This window comes from Cavia porcellus, unplaced genomic scaffold (assembly GCF_034190915.1).
Source record: "Cavia porcellus strain 051 isolate PalLab524CR breed Dunkin Hartley unplaced genomic scaffold, mCavPor4.1 scaffold_16, whole genome shotgun sequence".
NCBI lineage: Eukaryota > Metazoa > Chordata > Mammalia > Rodentia > Caviidae > Cavia > Cavia porcellus.
The window spans coordinates 67,782,949-67,804,244 of NW_026947499.1; the positions used below are offsets into that span (position 1 = coordinate 67,782,949).

A 21,296-nucleotide genomic window follows, 5' to 3' on the forward strand; every position below is an offset into this window, starting at 1 on the left:
AAATAATATCATAAATGACTTAAAAAGGACCATTATAAGCATAAGTTTCAAATGAAGGTGCAGTTTAACAAAATAGAAGCTATGAACTTTTATAAGAAAAGACACGTGAAAAATCAAGGGCATTAATATTCAAATTTGTACAAATTTTCATAAAGTGATCATACACATAACTTCAAGTTATCAATTGCTTATGAAATATTTGAAGGCATTAGCTATGGTGCTATTATAAAAACTAAAATTAAGAGAAATGCTTTTTGAACTTGTTCTTGTGGTTATGTGCAAGTAAAAACTGTAACTCTGGCAAATTATAGTCAAAATACCATAAACAATGAAAAAACCCAGCAAAGACAGTGTTGACCAGTGATCAAAGTGAAGATTTTTCCTAATATGTAAAATTAGCCAAAGAAAATGCAGTACTTTCACCGTATCTCACGGGGCTTGCCCCAGTTCATTCCGGTCAGGTGCCAACATTGTGCTCAGCCATCCCACCATCCTTGCTGAACAAAAGTAGGAGGCCTTTGAACCCTTACCTGTGGACCACTATTTTATTTCTAGTCATAACATTTAATCATCTCAACTGACAAGCAGGAAATATGCACAAATACATTTACATTTTTTTAATGATCTGTTATATTGCATTTAAATTTTTGGTCACATTACTTAAGAACAGTGTATTCAAAATGTTTGAATGACAAGATCTATCAGACACACTAACAGAGCAGGAACAACATTCAAGGCGCAGCTATAGATTCACCGGTAAATAACCTTCAAAATCCACCAATTGCAGCTTACCCGGCTCTGTGTTTGAGCTTTTTATCTAGGATCCCATCTCTGGAAACAAGTTTATTAAATACCAAAATGCCAATCACCATATTGACCTGTCAAACAGAAACAAAATTACCCTTTCGGTGATATTGAAGGAAATCATGTCCCTATTTCATAAATTTAAAATCACCTGAAAATATACTCTCAAAAGTAATGATACGAAGCACTTTTCAAAAATAGGTACACAAAGGTATGCCAATCAATTTAACACTGCTGTGTTTCTTTAAATTTTAAAGTACTTGAAGCAATTTCCATTGTCACGGTTTATAGTTAACACCAGAGTAATTAACCTTCAATTCCCTAATTTCTAAATGGTGCTGCACTATGGCATTCTGGGGCATTCCAGTAATCTTCTCTCTAGTCGACCTTGAATAAAATCAATTGGCTAAATGACTTTCATCCTATGCTTAAGAGCCAAAGGATTTTGTGACCAGGGCTCATGGGGCTAAGGTGAGCCCTGGTCACTGCCTCCAGGGAGGACAGGATGGTTGAATTCCTCGCTTATGTGGCTATTCTCTCCTGGGGCTAGGAAGCATTTGATATATTTCACTGTTTTGGGCAAAAGCCTATTCAAGAGTGGACCCCAGCACTAATTCCTAAAACAGACTTTCCTGGGCTGAGACTCTTTTATTCAGTTAAGAGGTCTTTCGCATAACACTGTTGAAATCAGTTAAGAAAAACTTTTTTTCTCAAGTAAACTTGTAAAAAGCTCCAAACATAGACATCCCTTTGTAGCAGCTGAGTATGATGAGCATTCGTTGCCTAACCTACAAAATAGCTCCTGACGAAGGAAGCTAGTCCAATGGGAAAGCAAGACAAGGAAAATATTTGCTTTTTTTTTTTTTACTTTCTTTGCCCCTTGACCATGATGCTCGGGTGACACAATCTAGGCTCAATTCTTTTTCCCATCTGCCAATGCAAATGTGACTCTGAAGCTGAAATCTATTTAACTGCAGACGTAAGGAAGATCTAAAGGGGTTGTGCCAAACAGGGCCTTCGTGGTGCCGTTCTTCAGAGCTGCCTGATCAGATACTGTTAAATCTAGAGCGCTTACTCATTGTTCTACTTCTAATTATCTAAACTAAGAGAAAAAGTGTATTCTATTCGTGCACAACATAATCATGAGGAAATTTATCATCCCTCCAAAGACCTTGCTGTGGTGTTCCCATTATACACACACACTTTATTTCTTCATTTTAGGGTTATGTATATTAACTTAGAAGCTCAGGGAAATAAGTCAGTTGATTAAATAAAAATTCAGAGCAGTAGACAGAAATATGTCTAATAGCCTTGATTTCTCCATGCTCTAACGATCATGCCTGGAGGCTTCATTTTTTTCTTTGTGAATTAGGAACAATTTCTGCTCTCTGTTACAGCTCAGAGGAGGGAGAACAAACTTTAATGAAAAAGAAACTCAAATATCCAAGTTAATAAGAAAGATGCCACTAGCTCCCAGTTTTATAATGACATTGAAGAAAGCAAAAGGTAATTTTTCCAACTAGAAATCTAACTGTACAGAGATAGGAATCTTTATAATGAATTCAGGTCACTTCTTTCCTCCTTTATTTTCTTCAAACACTGATAAGCCAAGCAAAAAATGTGATCAATAAATTTCAAGAAAACAAAGAGAAAGGCAAAATGGTGGGAAATTTTGCATGTTACCATAACTTGAAAACCTAAAAAATTATTTTGTAATACCAAAAATAAAAAACCTTAAAGTCTTTATGCACAATACTTGTACAGTTCTGGACTGGGGCTGATTCAGATCCCAAGGGACATCATCTGGCAATGTTATGACTGTCATAACTAGAAACTGCTATCGGGCTGTGGGACTTGGAGAGAAGACACTGCCGATCATTTGAAACAGACAGAACAGCTCACAACAGTGAAATGCCCCGTCAAAATATTAGTGCAACTGAGGCTGAGAAACCCTGCTAAATACATATAGAAAGCTATAAATACACATATAAACATATATAAAGTTATTTATTAGTGGCATCTTTGAAGAAATCTTTGTATTAATAACTATATATTAGTAAATTATGAGATTCTAGACAGTGAAAAGGAAGATTTTATTGAGACTTACTCAAACATCTTCACAAATCTGAAGTTACTGTAAGAGAGACATCATACTCCCATGGTCAATATTTTTCAGTAGTTAAAATATGAATATTTCTGAGCAACAGAAAACTGAAAGCACTTGAAATTTAAATAAAAACACTAGCTAACTAAACCTTAAAATCTGAACACCAAATACTTTAATAAAGAGTGAACCAAAGTAGTTTTGGGGTTTTTTGTTTTTGTTTTGCCAAGAAATCAAATAAATTGATTCCAGTGTTTACCAGGACAACAGCAGCCGCAGGTCCAACAAAAGCGTACAGTAGTCCTCCTTCAAGAGAGAGCCAGCAGCTGAAAATAATATTACACAAAAGCTAACAAAAATTAGTGATAAGTACCCAACCACTGTGTGACACAAGTAATATAATCTATTTTATACACCTTGTCTTGGAATACAGGTATATTTCAAAGATTTGTAATACACACACACACACACACACACACACACACACACACACACACAGTATAGAAAAAGCTAGATTTAGTCGAATTAGAGCTTTTGAAGAAGGAGAAATACTATGTACCCCTCACCAATGGAAAACTTTCATTTAAAGCCTTTCAGGCCGTTAAATCATTTTAGACAAATTATTCTTGCAGTGATATTTCTGTATTTTCTTTCATTACAAAGTTGGTTATTACTAAAATTTTACAAAATGCTGTTTTATCACCATTATGAAAATTTTCAAATATACTTTAAAGCAAGAACAGTGAGTTTCAAGGGTCTCATGTCTGCTATTTACTTGCTTTTCTTGGAGGCCTTTGAGACACTAGGAAAAAGTAGTTTAGCAAACAACATAGCAGGAAGTGGATAATCTCCACTTGTATGCTTTTCCTCTTTTAATTTCACTGTTTCCTGGACTACTGAGAAAATTCATTTAAGATAAGCTTTTCAAAACATAAGTGCAGCTGTGCTCATTTCAAGGACTAAATGATTCAAGGGGTGCCTTTGCACAGATAAAGGCATGACAGCCCATTTGGGTAAAAGTATTCATTCTTTTGCAGCAGAGAGAGACAGGAAGAGGCTGGGTCTCAATGTGGCAGCTTTGCAAGATGGCACCTGGCACATGCGTACTCTGGGAAAGGTGAATGTGAAGGAAGAGGCAAAGACTGAGTTTTTTCCCCTTCTAATGTGAAGCCATGCCTATCACTCCTGAACCTGTTTTTCCTCTTTTGACAGTTTCACAGTTTCTTAGTCCATGAAATCAGCAGGTTGTCTTCAAAAGTAACAACTTTACCCAGCACGTGATCTATATTTGTTCTCTCTATATTGATTGTGGCTATATGACTTATGTATTCATCAGAACTCACAGAATATAAATTAACAGAGTGAGTGGTACTCTATAAATTATACCACACATTGACTAAAATTTTAATCTACTAGCAATATGGACACACAAGTATACATATTAATTTATGTATTCATAAATACGTATGTATTTACTGAAAGTCTGCATATACTTATCTGTCAGTAGACAGATTAAACTTTGCTCTTCTACTCTGGGGTGACACTTGCATTTTTATTTTATATAAAACACCTGGAGAAAAAAGACCCTACTTTGGTAGAACACTTTAAACTGTTATTTCAGATGGCTACTAAATTTCTATTGTATTTTTGGGTAAGCTCTTCTTCAAATTCACATTCAGATTATCTCATAAGGAACAGGGACAGACTGAGTATCTCTGTGAAGTTATTTTTCTGCTAGGGGTTGATACCATTATAATGGAAATTTATAGTCATAAAATCAATACAGGACTCATCATACTGTATATTTGGCTTTAATGATAAACTCCTTGAAAATAAGAACCTAACACCTTTAATCCTACTTTTTTTATGTTTTCAGTTCAATGACTTTCAAGTACTGCATTCATATCAAAATAGGTCTATTAATTTAAAAAGTTGTGACTTAAAGGTAACCATGCTATAGTATGCAGTATTTTACAATATCCACAATCAAATTTTTTTCAATAGTATAGACTGCATAAGAAAAGCAAAAACTTTTATAGCATGAGCCCTTTAAACTTTTAGGAAGCTTCATTTTGGGTGGGCAGGTGGCATCATTGTCATTTTTAGATGAACCCAGAAATAGCTTAATTACCAGTAATTTCCATCTCCAGCTTGGAGACAAACAGAACATCACACTAAAATTTATGCCTGCAATGAGATGTATACTCTCTCTCCATTTCTCAATTGCCTTCTCAATATGACAGCAGATGAAACAATATACGAAAGTGCATTGCTTTAAATCTGAAATATTAAATATAAACTTCACTGTACATTCTGATTGAGTTCATCAGCATGATAGTGGTCAGATGGGCTATCAAATCTACTTTCTTCAAATTTGATGTAACAATAATATCAGAACTATCATCAAAACTTGATCTAACATAATAGTATGCAGTTAATAATCATCTATGTTATCATCAATCATATTAGAAACTCAAGGCAGACTCATAGTCTAAAAGGTAAATATATCAAGATTTGTCCAGTTATTTAAAAAAAGTATTTGAGATTGAAAGTGCAATAGTGAAACATTTTAAAAGCCAAATACATTGTTCTTAACTAAGAAATTGAAACAGGGATCCTGAACACTGCTATGTCATTTTCATCATTTCTCCATTAACCTTTATATATTAAAGCCATCTTACACGGTTCCTTAATAATGCAGTTTGTATCGCTGTTAGTGACTTCATAACAAAATACCAGCCACCAACAGTGTCCCCTAAGACGAATGAAGTCTCCTTGATGATCCATTGAATTATAAACACAGTGTATCACTGTGGATGGACTTACTAGTGATCAGTGCCGTAACCTTTTGTCCTGGTGAAGCCCACTGAAGTGGCCACCACTAATGCCGGTAAACCTGCAAGAAAAACAAGGTCACACTGTATTCATCAAGAACTCCAGGAATCCTGGCCCAACATGAGCCAGGACAAAGTCTAGATTCTTCAGTGAGAGCAACTTCCTTTGGACAAATCACTTTACAAAACTGTGTCCATTACAAACTTTCTTTCAAGTGCTAACATATGAAAGCCACAGCTGGGTTTTAAACAAGGTGCAGTTCCTTGATGTTGCTAGGTTACGGCCACATTTGATATGAGTTTAAAAGGAACTAATAACAGAGATTTAATATGTCTTTTAGACTATTTTTTCTCTAGAGGTTTAGGAAATTTATAGTTGTAAAGTAAGAAAGGCAGAAACTGGAAGTTCTGGTGTGATGCAGTGTCACAGAAATAGAACATGAAGTTGGCAACTTGGGGACCCATATCAAGTTGTGCTTCTAATAGAAAACTGAGTCTTACCAATTAACTCCTCCTTTCAAATTTACCCATAATCACAAGGATACACAAATAGGAATTTCACTTACCTGTGCATGTGTCCCTCTATTTTACATTACAACTTCTTTTACTTTAGGTGAATCTCACTTCATTCAAGTTAAACGGAACCACTCTACGACTTGGCGGATAGAGGTAGTCTCATCTATGCTGCTTAAGGCACTTTTTTTTGGTCATGATTTTTTTTCAGGAAGAGCATATTTGCCTCTTCAGATTAAAAATTCAATCATTTAATCCTCCTCTTTCATCCCCTCTGTCAATCTTTCTTCTCATTTCTCATCCTTCCTGCTATTCTTTCTTCCGTGAGCCTTCTCTACCGATACTGCACATATTCATGAGGTTTAGTGACAAGAAGCATGGGGCAGTATCTCAGAGGGATCTACCATTGTTTTAATCAACTGCTGGAGACTATATTATATATATATTATATATAAATATATAGAGAGTCTTATCCCATTTTCCATCCTTCATCCCACATGTCATTTGCTGACATTTTGGATTGACTGAACCAAATCCATTAGAAAACACTGTTCTCCTGCGTAATACCTGAAAGAGTAACAGTCTTCACTGCACACAACTTGGATATTTTCCCCAATTTGATTACACTGCATTTTGCCTACTACAACTCATATGCCGCCATTTTGTCCGCCCATTTTACTCTGCTACTCAGAGTTCTTTAATTTAGCAGTAATTTTGTAGGGCAGCTACAAACCCTCTCTTGAAGAACTATAGTAACAAAGTTAAAAAAGGTAGTCATTAATCTTGAAAATAGCCAACCTTTTCTTTTTGTTAAAAATTATGGTTTAAAAAAAAAAACCTGCATTCTGTATTTCTTGGGCCTAAGGTACTAATTTAAGTTCCTTGATTTGACACTTGTTCAACTTTAGAAGGTCTCTGTCATGAAATCTGGATGAAAATTTTATGAAAATCTGAGCATACTTTTTCAATTGCTTAAATGCTTTCCTATTTGCTTGTGTAGACAGTCCTATACATTAAATATGAAGAGACTTCTGTTGAATTTTGAGGGATAATCTTTAGTGTTCTTGATCCATTTTTTTCACATAAATTATTTTGGAATTATAACAAGTCCACTTATGTGTAATTTCCCAGGTTCCCTCTTACATTTCTGTTCTTGTCTTCTGATACAGTAAGTAACTGTCATGAATTTAGCTGAAATTTCTCAGTTGTTTTTTTGTGAGGGTCTTTTAAAGCTCAAGGACAAGGCATAAAAGTAATTGGGCTTTTTTTCCTGAAAACTAGATTTTTAAATTGAGTAGGCTACCATTAGAATTGGCCCTGTGAACAGTATTGATTTTTGAGAAATCTGCATCATGAAGCAATTTGAGAGAAACTTTCCCTAATATTGGCAGAATTAATTACTTCTCAGCATGGCAGCAATTCTGTTTCTCTTTTCGAGGACCCCACTGACTAAGCATGAAGTTTCACGTGTACTCTAAGTAGTTTTCTCCCTGTGGTATGAATGACTTCATTCTTTTATCGTTTTGTGATTTCTTAGACTAGAATCCTCCAAGTATTTGGGGGAAGGTGAATACATGCCCAATGAGCCATCATGCTTGGGTCTCGAATGTTTAAGGCATTTTATACCTTCAGGAAAGATTACGTGAGAGCACTTTTTTTTCTGCCTGTAAACCTCTCAGGTCTTATTTCCTACCACGTAGAGAGTGTTAATTCACGAGCTATGTGAACATTCAATCTCAAACCCTTTTGAAGTTCCAAATGATGGATGAACATTTAAAAATAACCACTGTCATATATTTTCACTTCACACATCAAATTAAACAAAAGTATTCCAGGGATGATCATTCCCCAAACATCATAATATAGATGCTGAGAGCCATTGTAAAAGAGCATGTGGACTTACCCCATCCAAGGCACAGAAAGCGTTTCCTTATAAGACGTGTCCTGATTTTTCCAGTCACGGCCATATATGACTGCCATGCCTCAGTCAAAACCCAACAGAATGAAGCCAGGAAGAAGAAGTGCAGACATGCAGTGGTGGTAGTGCAGATACTCTGTGGAGACAAAGCAAGACTCGAGCTCAGCACGGGCAGGACTTGGGTCCTCGCGGGACAGTGGGCGTGGACCTATCATTTCACCAGGGTCTTCACTTACAGAACTCCGCAGTCATTACACTGCATACGCTGTCTATAATAGAAAAAAAGTGTCTTCTAATTTCATGTGTGTCCAGATTCTTCTTAAGAGAGATTAAAATTACTGCCTGAATTTTCCCCCTCAAATATAATTATGGGAATGGTTCTTTCTTTGGTTTAATTTGTTAACAGGTACCTTGAATAATTATTTGGACTACATTCTTTAGCTTTCTTTTGTATCCAAGAACTCTTTTTTGTTGTTTTATCAGAGTAGATATCAAGATTACATTTATGAATGCAAAAGTCTTTCAAAAAGGAAAATAACTTTGCTTTTCTGGGTGTGATGTTCAAGGTACAACAGCAAAGTACAAAATGAAGTTTGGCTAATAGCCTAGAACTAAAATAAAATATCTTAAAGAACTTAATATTATGCTTCCGTGTTATTATACTGCAATGTGTGTCTCAATCAAGTAATTTTGAAAAGTCACTGGCAGTACACAGCCACGATTTCATAGATTTTTTCTTCCCATGCAACTTAATCATTCCAAATGCAGTGATCTTCAATTCTTACTCATCTGCCAAAGATTGGCAGTTTCATTTTGGCAAAGACTGCTACTTATTTCACTACTGGGTATAATTTCTTTGTGTAAATTTTATTTAAGTGAAAGCCTTTCTAACCACTAACACTTTTTGTCAGCCTTAGTCTTTCCACTTACAAAATTTCAAAACAGTCAAAACAGTACAAATAAAAATAATATATAAATACCCCAAACCACACATATAAAAATATTAACTCTCATCTTCCTGGTTCAAATTCAATAAACTACCAGAGCAGAATTGTAATAGGATTTTTATTTTTTGGCCCAAATTATTCATAGTAGTTAGTTATTCTGTTGAAATTCACCAGAGATTAATTTAGCTTCCTACTTCTCATACTTTATGCAAAGAACTTCACTGTATCATGTTTATCTCATTTGGTTGTTCCAGAGATAAGGGAAAATTAGAGAAATTGTGTACGAGTGTGCTAGGTATACAGCAAGTGCTCGGCCAGTTCTAACTATTACCTTCATTATTATAAATAGTGCTTGGATAGATGTTGCTGGTTTTTGGCACGTAATTCCTTGCATGTACTTAGCACGTAAGTTTACATTCACTCAGGTGATAACTTCTGGTAGGACAATGCCATAGATTTCTTTATCGTTCTTCTTTACCTCTACCTTGCCTCAGGAATAATGTAGTAGCTTTTAACCGATCCTGATTCCTTTTGCCTTGGGAGTTTGAGGCTTTTTTCCATGTTAAGGTTTAAAGACCTATAACATGACTGCTTTGCTCATGGTTGGTCTATAGTACCAATTTGAATTCCAAAGATAACTTTTCCAGTCTTCTATTTGAAGAACAGTCACACTTTCTAATTCAGGTTTCAATTACTTCTACCAATTTGCCTCATCTCAATTGTAGGTACTGACAAAGTTATTCCATGTCTATTTTTTAAAAATTAGTAAGGGTTTTACTGAAAACTGTACAAATTTTGAAAAATTAGGCCCTAAATGCTGGGTGCTCTGAAATTTTATAATATTTAAAAAATTTTCTCCCTCTCTTTTGTGTCTGTGACTTTGAGACTCCCTGACCCTTACTTTAATACTAATAAAATTGAAGTAGATATAATTTGGGGCTATTAACATTTATTTCAATAATTTATATCTCTCTGCACAATAATATGGCCTCAGCCTGGGGGGAAGAATCTACTGTAACTAAGGAAGCAGGGTCTGTTTCTACAGCCAATGGTTTCTACTAGTGAGACCAAGACTCACGTGTTTGAAATGTGCTCTGAGTTGGGAGTAAGTCCCATCAAACTAGAGGAAGAGTGAATGTGGACTAGAGGGTTTAAACTCATAAAACTGAATTTTTATGAAGAATGTAATAAGACCTCAGGCCCTCAGAAACAAAGATAGCTGCAGTACCTTTCATCATTGTACAAGGAAACGGTATGGTCCCTTAGCACAAGAAAACACATGTCTTCTGATGTGTTATGTATGCTAATTTGTAGTAACACAAAGAATGTTTTTAAAACGCAGTTACTTTCCAGTGACCTGTATTATTTTCCACAATTGTCACAGCAGCTTCACAAGAGTAGCCACTGTAATCTTCTGGGTTTAGAATTCTTTGATTACTTCTCCCATGTCACGTAAATCCCATATCAGTAACTACAAAAGAGCATTTCTAACCCTTCTCAAAATGGAACCCTTTCCACTTACAAACCACAAACCCTGATTGTCCTCTTCTTGAACAGGCTCACATCTTGACGGTCCTTAGTTATCACTACCACTGGACTCACCATCATGATTGTGGGTGGCACAGCTTTTTCTCCTGGACACTGTGCGTCTGTTCTCAATAGTCCCTGACCTGGATCTCCACAATCCACGATTCTATTCATGAGACTCGGCAGCATTTCAAATCCATCATCTAATTCTGTTCCTTTACTTGCCTTGCCAGTGCCCAGTGTTGTCTCTGATCTCTGATGGCATCAGATCTCTGATGTCACAGCTGATGAGCATTACTGGCAAATATTACCCAACTTGAAAATGGATTTCAGTCACCTGGCTTATAACTATCATTTTCATGAACATCTTTTGCCTCAAGTCCTTATGGACAATCTTAAAATAAATGACAAAAAAGCAGTGCATACTGTGAGGAACGATAAGCCTGATAAATATTATAAAACCCCAAAAGTAGTTGAGTAGATATCGAAGACCACTGGGTCACTGGATGGGAAGTGTTAGGAGCAGGAGGAGGACACAGAAAATAGAAAAAAAAGTGACAATATATGGGTGACACGAAGCTCTAAAATACATTAGCATAACTTACAGAAGGAAGAAATGGAGAAATGCAGGGAAAGATAACAGTTACAGAAATATTAGGGAAAATGTCTCAGAATGTTAAGATTTTCTTGGCTGTAGGATAGATTAAGGATGAAAAACACACAAAAAACACACCACAGACACACACATGTATTCCTACATATACTGTGATGAAATCTGTGAACACCAAGAATAAAGAGAAAAACCACTGAAGCCTTCAAAATGAGAAGCAATATTATGGAGACAGAAATTAGAATCCAAGTGACGTCAGATTCCTGTGAGCAACCCAGGATACAAGAGGCAACATGAAATATCCTCAACATTCTAAAGGAAAACAACTCTGAAGTTAGAATTCTACACCCAGGAAAATGATTATTCAAGTGAGAGGAAGAAATAAAGATATTTTTTAGAAAGGAACTTTGAAGCTTATGATTTTAAGACACTCTCAGCTAGAACTGTTAGACAAATATAAATCATTAATAAGAAAAATAACTCCAGGAGGGGGAATAAGATAAACAAAGTGACAAAGAGTAAAGTAATAAAGTACACTGCATCTAAATAAAACTTTTCCTGGGCATACACATATTTGTACTTTTTACATATAAACTCAAGGATATAAAATTCAGAATGATGTCAGTGAGGGTGAAAAGATGAAAGGATAGTTGCAAGAGGGCACAGAAAGTGAAAGTATGGTCTCAGGTACATTAGAGACACTGATTCCCTAGAGATGAAAGAAATATGTTTGAAGTTATAATAACATTGGTAGCTCGAGGTAAGCTACAAAAAATAGAAAAAAATATATATGTAAAATAACAGAAAGAAAAGAGTTAAGTGAAATCAAACTTAAGTATAAAGATGATAACAAATTAAAAGGACAAAAATTAGCAAAATGAAACAGAAAAATAAGGGAACAGAAATAATTGTAAACATATCAAGAATCACAGCAAGTAAAAATTCTTTATATTCACTCACTAAATGTGATTTTATGGTAGACAAAGAAAATCTGATATTAGTAATACATTTGAAATCCAAGGACACAGAACTATTGAGAATGAAGAAATTAAAATAGCTATTTTAAGCAAATGCTGATGTGCACAATTCAGACATCCCAATGTTCATATTGGAAAAACCACTAACAGAGATGAACAGGAACATTTTAAATTGAAGAAACGGGCAGTCCATGAAGAAGATGCAGAAGTAACATTTCTGTATGAAACTAATGACATTTTTTCATAGTATATGAAACAAAAATTGAGAAAACCAGAAAACATACTATCAAACTAAGATTAAAATTATATTAGGATATGGCTCTCAGCCATAGAAAATGGAAGAAAAAAATAATAGGATTTCAAAAAGCAAAGTTTTTTTTGTAGGCAATACATGATATAAAAAATATTTTTCTATGGAATCTAGAAGGTAGAGAAATTGCTTTTACTTAAAAAATGAGAAACTATACTGAACAATATTTTCAAACTCTCAGGAACATCAGTATCTCTATACCTTAATTGCAGTATATATAGAAAAATCAAATAATATTTGCAGTTACATCAGCATCTCAATAATTCTAGACAAATCAAGGTAGTTCCTCAGTAAAAAGCAATTCTTATTTGAATTATTACAATAATTTCATCACTTCGCACATTGGTTTGTCTATAACAAATAAATTAGAATGAAGGCCACCTTGCTTGTCACAAGGAATGAAACATACATAAAATATATATATAATTTGGGACACACTAGTAGATTCTTATGAATGATGTAATGAGAAAAAATTTTTGACTTATCTCCATAATGAGTTCACAAGTAGCATGCATGCTTACACTATTAAGATGATGGTAGTGTTTACAGATTAAGCATGAACTATTATGATGATGAAATTAAGGAACAGACTTTTAAAAGGGATCTGAATAAAGTTTAGCTATCTATCTATAATTTTAGACACAGTACATAATTCATAAATGATAGTTTTAATAATAAAATCATATTAGGACCTTAGCCAAATATATAATGTGAGTTTTTGATCGGTAAAACAAGAATATTTGAATATATCTGACTTCCTCTTAAATGACAATGAGAAAACCAACTTCCCTTAAAGGACAATGAGAACAACTTACTAAACACCTATTTTCCAAGAATATTGCAATGGCAATTATTTACAAAGGAAAAAAATGAAAGTCAGAAAAGTTAAACAACTAACCTAAAGTTACACAGGTAGCAAAACAAGAAGCATGTGCTCTTTCTACTATAACAGGTTACTTTTGGCCAAAAGAATTCTGGTTTTGCTAATGTTGATTTTTAATAGTCATGCCATACCTTTTAAAGTTGCTTTCTATTGTTTTTGAAACAATTTTGCATATAAATGGTAAATAGTGTTGTGACAAAAGTTGTATTAAATGGGACTCTTTACTACCTAAATTATCAAATAAAAGAAAGAAATGCACCATTTTCAAGTATAATTGGTCTACAGGTGTTGTCAAGCTTTGTAGTGGTATTTCAAGGTATTTGGATAGAGCACTTCGATAAAATCATTAAAACCAGTGGATATTGTGAACTCAAGGCTCATAATTTCATAAAATTAAAACTGCTAGGATAGTGGCACATGTCTGCACTCCCAGCATTCTGGGAGGGTGTGGCAGGAAGATCATAAGCTCGAGCCCAGCCCGCACAATTTATCCACTTAGACACAGCCTGTCTCAAAATAAAAATAAAAAATGTTTAGGATATTGACTAGTGGTAGAGCACTTGGTTAAATCCCCAATACAGAAGGAAAAGGTTAAATGAAAATGCTTATGACATGAAGAACATAATCAGAAGCTTTTTGCTAATGTCACTTTATCCAGCTTCCCTTATTTAATAGCTTTGGTGACATGCTACAGTGTAACAGCAGTAATATTTGTGGCAAGTTGACAAATATCTCTCCCAGATACAGAAACATAGCCTGTGTACTATTCCTCTTGGATTGAATGGGAAATATCAATAATAAATATTTTGGAGAAGGTGAGTCCTTCCTTGAGAATTCTTCGTTTACCACGCAGGTTGCAGTGGTTGCATCAGAGTTACAGCATGAAGCTATGGTAAGGAAACATTTCGCTTTGCAACCACATTGTTTTGAATCAACAGCTTCGTTATAAGACTGGCTCTAAATAAAAGTAATTGCAAATATAAAGCCATGCTTGACACCAAGTAATCAAGTGATAGAAACATTAACAGTAGTTAATAGATGTGAGGATCTCAGACAGTAACAACTCTTATTTGGTACAATTTTATGAACTATATTAAAATGAAGGAGCACCATTAAAAAGAAAGTAAATGCTAGATAGGTAGATGTCAACAGAGATAAAAATCTGCTTCGCAGATGTAAAAAATATGCATCTTGCAGAAAACGTGCTCATAATTTGAAGACCTTAGAAAGTCTGTCACACATAACAGGAAAAGTCTGATTTTTTGAAACAAGTCCTTTAGGAATCCAAACATTTGTGCACCATACACAGCAGATGCTTTCCTAGATACTGCTATCTCCAGGCTTAGGAAAACAACTGTTTTGGTAAAAATGAAATAAAAGACTTCAACTAAAGTTTCACTAATAATTTTGGAAATTTACAATGTTTTATAAACTCCAAGATACTGTTAAGAACTGATTGTATTCTCATGATATTTTTCATTGCATTCTCTATTGGTAGAGAAATAATGCAATGGTGGGTTTGTACCGTCAGGTGTGGAGGTGTATTCAGATATTCCTTCCTAGCTCACTAGCAGTGTTCACTGAAACCAGCCATAACAGTGATCCAAATATAAACTGCATTCAGCTCCTAAGGAATGGATCAGACAGCATCCTGCATGCTTGTTCCTGGGATTTCTGGGCTTACAAAATGTATGTCTGATGACTTGGGAAGCAGAAGAAGATGCTTTCCTATCAAGATGACATTCATTTACTTTGTTTGTCATCTTTGATCAATTGCCCTGCTGGTGTTATGAGACTATTTCAATGCAATGTTGGAATATATATTGTGATGAAAACAATTCTTGATATGAGAACAGCATGGTATGAAAAGATCATAGGTTCCAGTAGTAAGATGGTTATTCTCAACTTGGCTGTACACTGGGCAGCTGTAAAAAAATGTGGATCTGTTAATGTTATTCCCTAATTTCCAGATTCTCAGGTAATTGCTATTGGGTGGAGCCCAAGGGTTAGAATTTCGAAAGCTCCCTGGATGACTGTAACACACACCCAAGGTTGAGAATCAGCAACTTTCACAGTCATAGGCTGACAGCTGGCAACTGAACCATTGAGTGGTCCACCTTGCACAAAGTCCCAACTTCTCACAGCCTTGATTTTAACATTTCATAGCCTGGATTTGAAGCCTGTAAGATGAGAGTGAACATATGTATTATGCATGGTTATTGTAAAACTTGCAGCAAATAATAAATTTCCTAGCTTTTGGTGAAGTCTCAAAAGTATTAACAATAATGAATATTCATGCTTGTTTTCAACTTGTTATGGTGATTATCTAAACTTTGCCAATTCTTAAAGTTCTAGGAAGAGAAACAAATGTGGCACATTCTGCTATGACTCTATATTTTCATTTAGAAACCCATTAGAGCTGATAGTTTGCCTTACAGGACATGCTGTAGAAACTCAACTAAGTGATTATTATTAGAAACAACTTTGGAACGGTGAAAGGTGGGGGAGAAAAGCCATGACACAATATTTTGTTCTAGTTGATGAGCAGGAAAAAAGGCAATGCTTCCCCTCCTGTTTTCTTGCTTTCTACAGAGATGGCAAGAAAGTACCTATTGCTGCTCAGTAGCCACGCACTTCTACTAAATGCCATCCTTGGGCTTTCTACCGACCTTTGTGTGTAAGAATTTACTGACAGGTGAAAGGAATTCAACCACCAAGAAACATTTTCAACTTGAGGTTGTATAGATTCACTTGTGCCTACCTTATACAATTTTTCGTATCTCAGAGCCATCAATCTCAGATACAGCAAGCCCACATACCCTATTTTACCCTTCTCTCAAGCTGGCTCTTCCTTCTCAACAATGAAAGGATGGTATTATTGCCAACTAGAGGACACCCTGCTCCGTACAGCAAGGCACCAATCCCTACTGAACGATATCTAATCATGCTGTATGCACTCTACTGTTTTCTTCATTTCCTTGGCCCTAGGTTAGGGTATCACACAGTGCCGCCACCACTCAGCAAAGGAGTACAGTGGTGCAATGAGATCACCTATTTTGTTTTGAATTAACACATGTTTTTAGTACATAATGATTAGTTTATCCTGGAATGCTGGTACACGGGCATAGCACATCTTTTTTTTTTTTTTTTTTTTTTTACTATTCCTTCCCTTTCCTCCATTCTCCTTTCTTCCTTCACAAGGCCCCCTTGCATTTGCAAAAGATCTGCCTCACTGTTCCTCTTACCTACCTTCTATTTTGCTCTTTATATGGTATGGTTTTGTACTAGGAGACCATCTAAACCATGGCTTAGTCTTCATTGTCAGAAGTGGCAGGAGGTCAAGAGCTGTGCATGCCTTCGTGAAATGTCTTCTCCCTCCTTGTGCCAATTAATCTTAAGTGCCCACTTGACTGGATTAAGAGCCTCTTGGAGATGTGACCAGACCATGGAGGCACTCTGCCCAATCTGCTAATCTTTAAAGTTGATGTGCTATTAGGAGGTGGGGTCCAGCTGAAGGAGTAGGAACACTGGGAGTGTGCTTTCTGATAGTGGATCTCTTGAAGGAACTCTTCCCCTGTGTCCCGCTTCTGCCTCCAGGTCACTGTGAACACAAAAGCTTTGCTCTGTCACATCTTTTTGTCATGCTTTTGCCTTTGAGCTATTTAGCCATGGACTGAAGCTCTGAAACCATGAGCCAGAGGAACTTCTGCTTTGAGTGGTGGGTGGCAGGTGTCTTGTTCCAGCAACAAAAAAGCTGACAAATGTTTCCTCCACAAGGTACTGAAAGATTGGTCTTAAAATCTGTCTGGCACATATTAAGTGCTTAACAAGTATGAGATGTAGTTATCAATACTTTTATAATTATTAGAGGGGGTATGAGCAGGGATTCTCTGAGAAATACTAAAGTGTGTTTAAATATAAAGAATCTAATGGAGTGAGAAGCTCATAAGTCAGGAAAAAAACTGATTGCATCAAGTTGTGTGGAAGTCTGATGGAAACAAAATCTGAAAATATGAGGACTGATCTTTGGTAAAAGGTCAGAGCTTCCTTGCTTTGAAATGTGAAAAAAAGGAATAAAGCTTAGGTATCGATATAATATATCTATAGATATATTAGTATAGTTATATATATATATATATATATATATATATATATATATTAGTATATATTAGTATACTTTGTAGTGGGAATATGACCAAAAAAATTTTTTTGGACTATGAGTTTGGGTCAAATGTTAAAGCTAACCCTGTAGGAGAGGCATCAGAGGTCTGGACAGCCTGGATATTCTCTTTGCTGAGAACTGGAAGACCAAATAATCTAGAAGTACTAGGAAGCACTGAATCCTCTGTGGAAAGGACTGATCATGCATTTTTATTCACTCCTTATCACTGGAAAAATGAAAGACCTGGAGTACAGACTGGCTTCCTACTCTGAGCCAATGGATTCCAGTTCTCTGTGAAGGTAGAGAAATACTATCTTCATTTTGCTTTGTTTCTCTTTGGACTTTTCTATTGGTTCCTCTTTTAAGGGTACATCCTCTTCCCCACCCTCCTCTCTTCCCTTTGACCTGTGACATTCTCCTTGCTATGGCACATAGGAAGAGATAAACCAGCTCAATTGGGGCAATTCAAGCAATTGCCAGAGATAAATAAAAATCCCAGCTCACTGTCTGGTAAAAGTTGAAGTTACATTGCAGCAAATCCCTTGTTTTGAAGCAATACTAAAGATGTTTCTCAAGCTGTCTGTTACCTTGTTAATACACAATTACCTTAGACAGTTTGGAAACCTACTAGGCTAGTTTCTCAGTTTCCTAGCGTGAGGGAGAAATTACTATGATCAGGATACTGTAGTTTAGGTTGGACAAAAATAACACATGGCAAAATAAACTATTTCTAGTAGCATTACTTTTATAAGTAATGACTATAAACATTTTTGAAAGATATTCATGTATTGGGAAAGAATAGCTTGGCTCAGAAAGACTCTAGGTGGTCTTTTTCTTCACCATGTCCTAATAGATTTTTGTCCTTGAGGCATTTTAGATCAAAATAGTTATTGAGTAAGAAAATTCTGACTTAGGGAAGTCATGAATGTATTTCACAAGAGCAAAAACCACAAACATTTATGGAAGTAGTAAATCATCTGTAAGCAATTATGACTTTCATAGATTTAGAATAGATTACTAGAATGCCTAGGGTCAAGAAGATAAGAACACTATCTATTATGAATTGACTTTGCTGAGTTTTTTTAATTAAGGTTGTTCTTAACATTGCTTAATTTCTTTGATCAATATAAAATACAGCAAAATTTTATTACAATATCTCAGTTCTAGACTCTAAGAAGAAATCAGAAAGTTGACTGAGAAGAGCAAAGGAATTAAACATCATTCTATTTTATGTTCAGGAAAGGAAAAATTAGCAGCGTATCATATAATAACCTCTAAATTTATTTATAATGCTGATAGGTGAGTTTGTTATTAAGCTACTTTGGCTTCAATATGACATGTTACACATTGTATCATTTCTTCCAATCATATTTTGCTCTTATTTGAAACCAGAAGAGGAGAAGGTAGCAACAAGACAAGAGTAAAATCCCAAGGGACCATGAAGTCAAAAATAGCTCTTACAAATATTTAAGTACAGTCTTCTGTTCTTATATCATGACTTTAAATTATATAGATGAAAGTAATGTGGATGAGCTGAGAAACTCTCTCCATTTTTATGTGCAGGTATAAAAGTAGAGTAAGAGGAGAGAGAGGGATCTGGTCCCAGGCTGAAGGGCAGAAGGTGGAGAGGGGTGGAGAAGGAGGAGGACCCTGTTCCTGGTCTAGCTGGAGGGCTATAATTTCATTCTCCTCATTTTCAGTGGGTGAAGCCTGTTCTTACCCCACCTCCCGTTTTGCCTGTTTCTATTTTTTTCTACGCATCTCTGCCTTCTGAGGAGAGGTGTGGTGGTAGTCAAAGTCTTGGACCAGGGAAGAGAGAAGAAAGAGACTCCAATGACATCCAGCAATCTGTCCTCCTACTGTGACCATGACACCTCGATGCCAAAATTCCATACGAACGTGTGTCTGGCTGCAGAAGCTTCTTACCTCTAATGAAGCAGACACTATAAGTAACTAAACCTTTTCAAATCAAGCTAACGGTGTGTGAATCAAGTCTAAGTACCTACTCATCTGCCCTATTCATTTCAGTCTGAATATATTCAGTGTATGTTTCTAGGAGAAATCAGATAGTAATCCATATTCAGTTGTCAATTACAGCTTCTCATTGCATGAAATACTTGCTTGTAGAAAAAGAAGGACTTTGAGAAAAAAAAAAAAAAAACATTCTTCCTGGATTCTAGGATGTCACTTAATGCATAACTACAGCAAATAATGACAACATCTCAGAAGAGTACAACACCTTTTCTTCTTCCCATGAATTCAAAATTCCTTTCTCTCATATCATCACATTATCTGCTGCAAAACTGTATTTTTAGGTCCACTTCATAAGTTGTAGCTTCCAAGAGGAAAGAATTTATTTCCCTTCTTTATGTCCAGTGGAATAATGGCATATGAATTGATGGAGTAAACATTTGGTATATAAAAAGAAAATCACTCATGGATAATTTCAAAGAGGATTGTGGTCTGAACATACAAACTATTGCTTATGATGATATGAGGAGTTCCCTCCTCACTGTTGCTGTGGCTTCCCCAACATCTGTTCTTCCCTTTTTTCATAACAGAGTCTTAAAATGGAGACCCTATATGAGAGCTGAGTTTCTCATTCTTTCTTTCAGTTGAGGTTATATGATTGGATCCTTCATAATGCAAGATAAGAATAGTATGCCAACCTTTTGATTTGACTGACTCTATTTTGTCACATTTGGTTTTATTCTCTTAAAAAAAAAGTAATATGTAATTGTTATTGTGAAAAAGAGAGGAAAAGAAAGTGTTCTAAAGGATATAACTGCATGTATATTTAAGTGTATAAGATAGATAACCACATTACTAAGTTTTTGTTGGATCATTGAACAGAACTGTTTGCAGTCTCACTGTCTACTTCGATTTTTTTTTTTTGTCTTTTTCTTTTTTATCGGTACCAGGGATCAAACTCACGACTGCCTGCTTGCAAAGCAGGCACTTACGCACTGAGCTAAATCCCAGCCCCTCACTGTCTACTTTGTATGCTTTCATTTTGTAACTTGAACAACTATTTCTAAGACAACAATATGTAATCTATTGACTAGTGATTTCTTACTGTTTATTTTTGAAATTGTGTATTACTTATACCCTTTTTCTGTTTTGTGTTTTTTTTCTCTTTAAATGAAATTTTAAAAAAAGAATAGCATGTAAAATTTGGGATTAGGTGTCTCTATTTTCCTCTTTCTTAACAGCTAGAATAATTATATGATAGCTGGAACTTGAGCTTCTGTCTTGGACCTTAAGGTGTGAACTGAAAATGGAGCATAGCAGGAAAAAAATAATATTTACAAGGTAATGTATCTCCATTGTTCATGGAGCTATCTAGATTTATGAGAGAAAGAAAGAAACACCTTTCTTATGTCATCCCTGTTTGGGATTCTTCTATAATTCAAAGTTAACCCAAATCGTATATTTGGTGTCAATACATACAAAACATATATTATCTTGTTCTTTCTTGATTAACTATTATATATATATATATATATATATATATATATATATATAATGCCTGAGTACATGTAACTGATGAACCAACTGAAATAAATTACATTCATTTACAAGTTCTGAATTAATACAAATAATCACATTTAATTTAATAAACTCTACACCATATCTTCCTCAGTCCCAAAAAGTCCCTCACTGAGCAATTAATGATACTTGTGTTATGGGTTTTATACAGTACTTTA

The 21,296-nt window shown here is 35.3% G+C and overlaps 1 protein-coding gene across 7 annotated transcripts in view; it reads right to left on the reverse strand.

Annotated features, from left to right (window-relative positions):
• Positions 1–21,296, reverse strand: part of Adgrb3 (adhesion G protein-coupled receptor B3) — a 720,698-nt gene that overhangs the window by 46,057 nt on the left and 653,345 nt on the right. For all 7 annotated transcript variants that reach the window (XM_063227050.1, XM_063227046.1, XM_063227047.1 and 4 more), the window contains 4 exons: positions 8,159–8,309; positions 5,735–5,804; positions 3,168–3,234; positions 793–878 (listed from right to left, as the gene is read on the reverse strand). In XM_063227050.1, the coding sequence (XP_063083120.1) occupies positions 793–878; positions 3,168–3,234; positions 5,735–5,804; positions 8,159–8,309 (374 nt within the window). The remainder of the gene's footprint in view (positions 1–792; positions 879–3,167; positions 3,235–5,734; positions 5,805–8,158; positions 8,310–21,296) is intronic.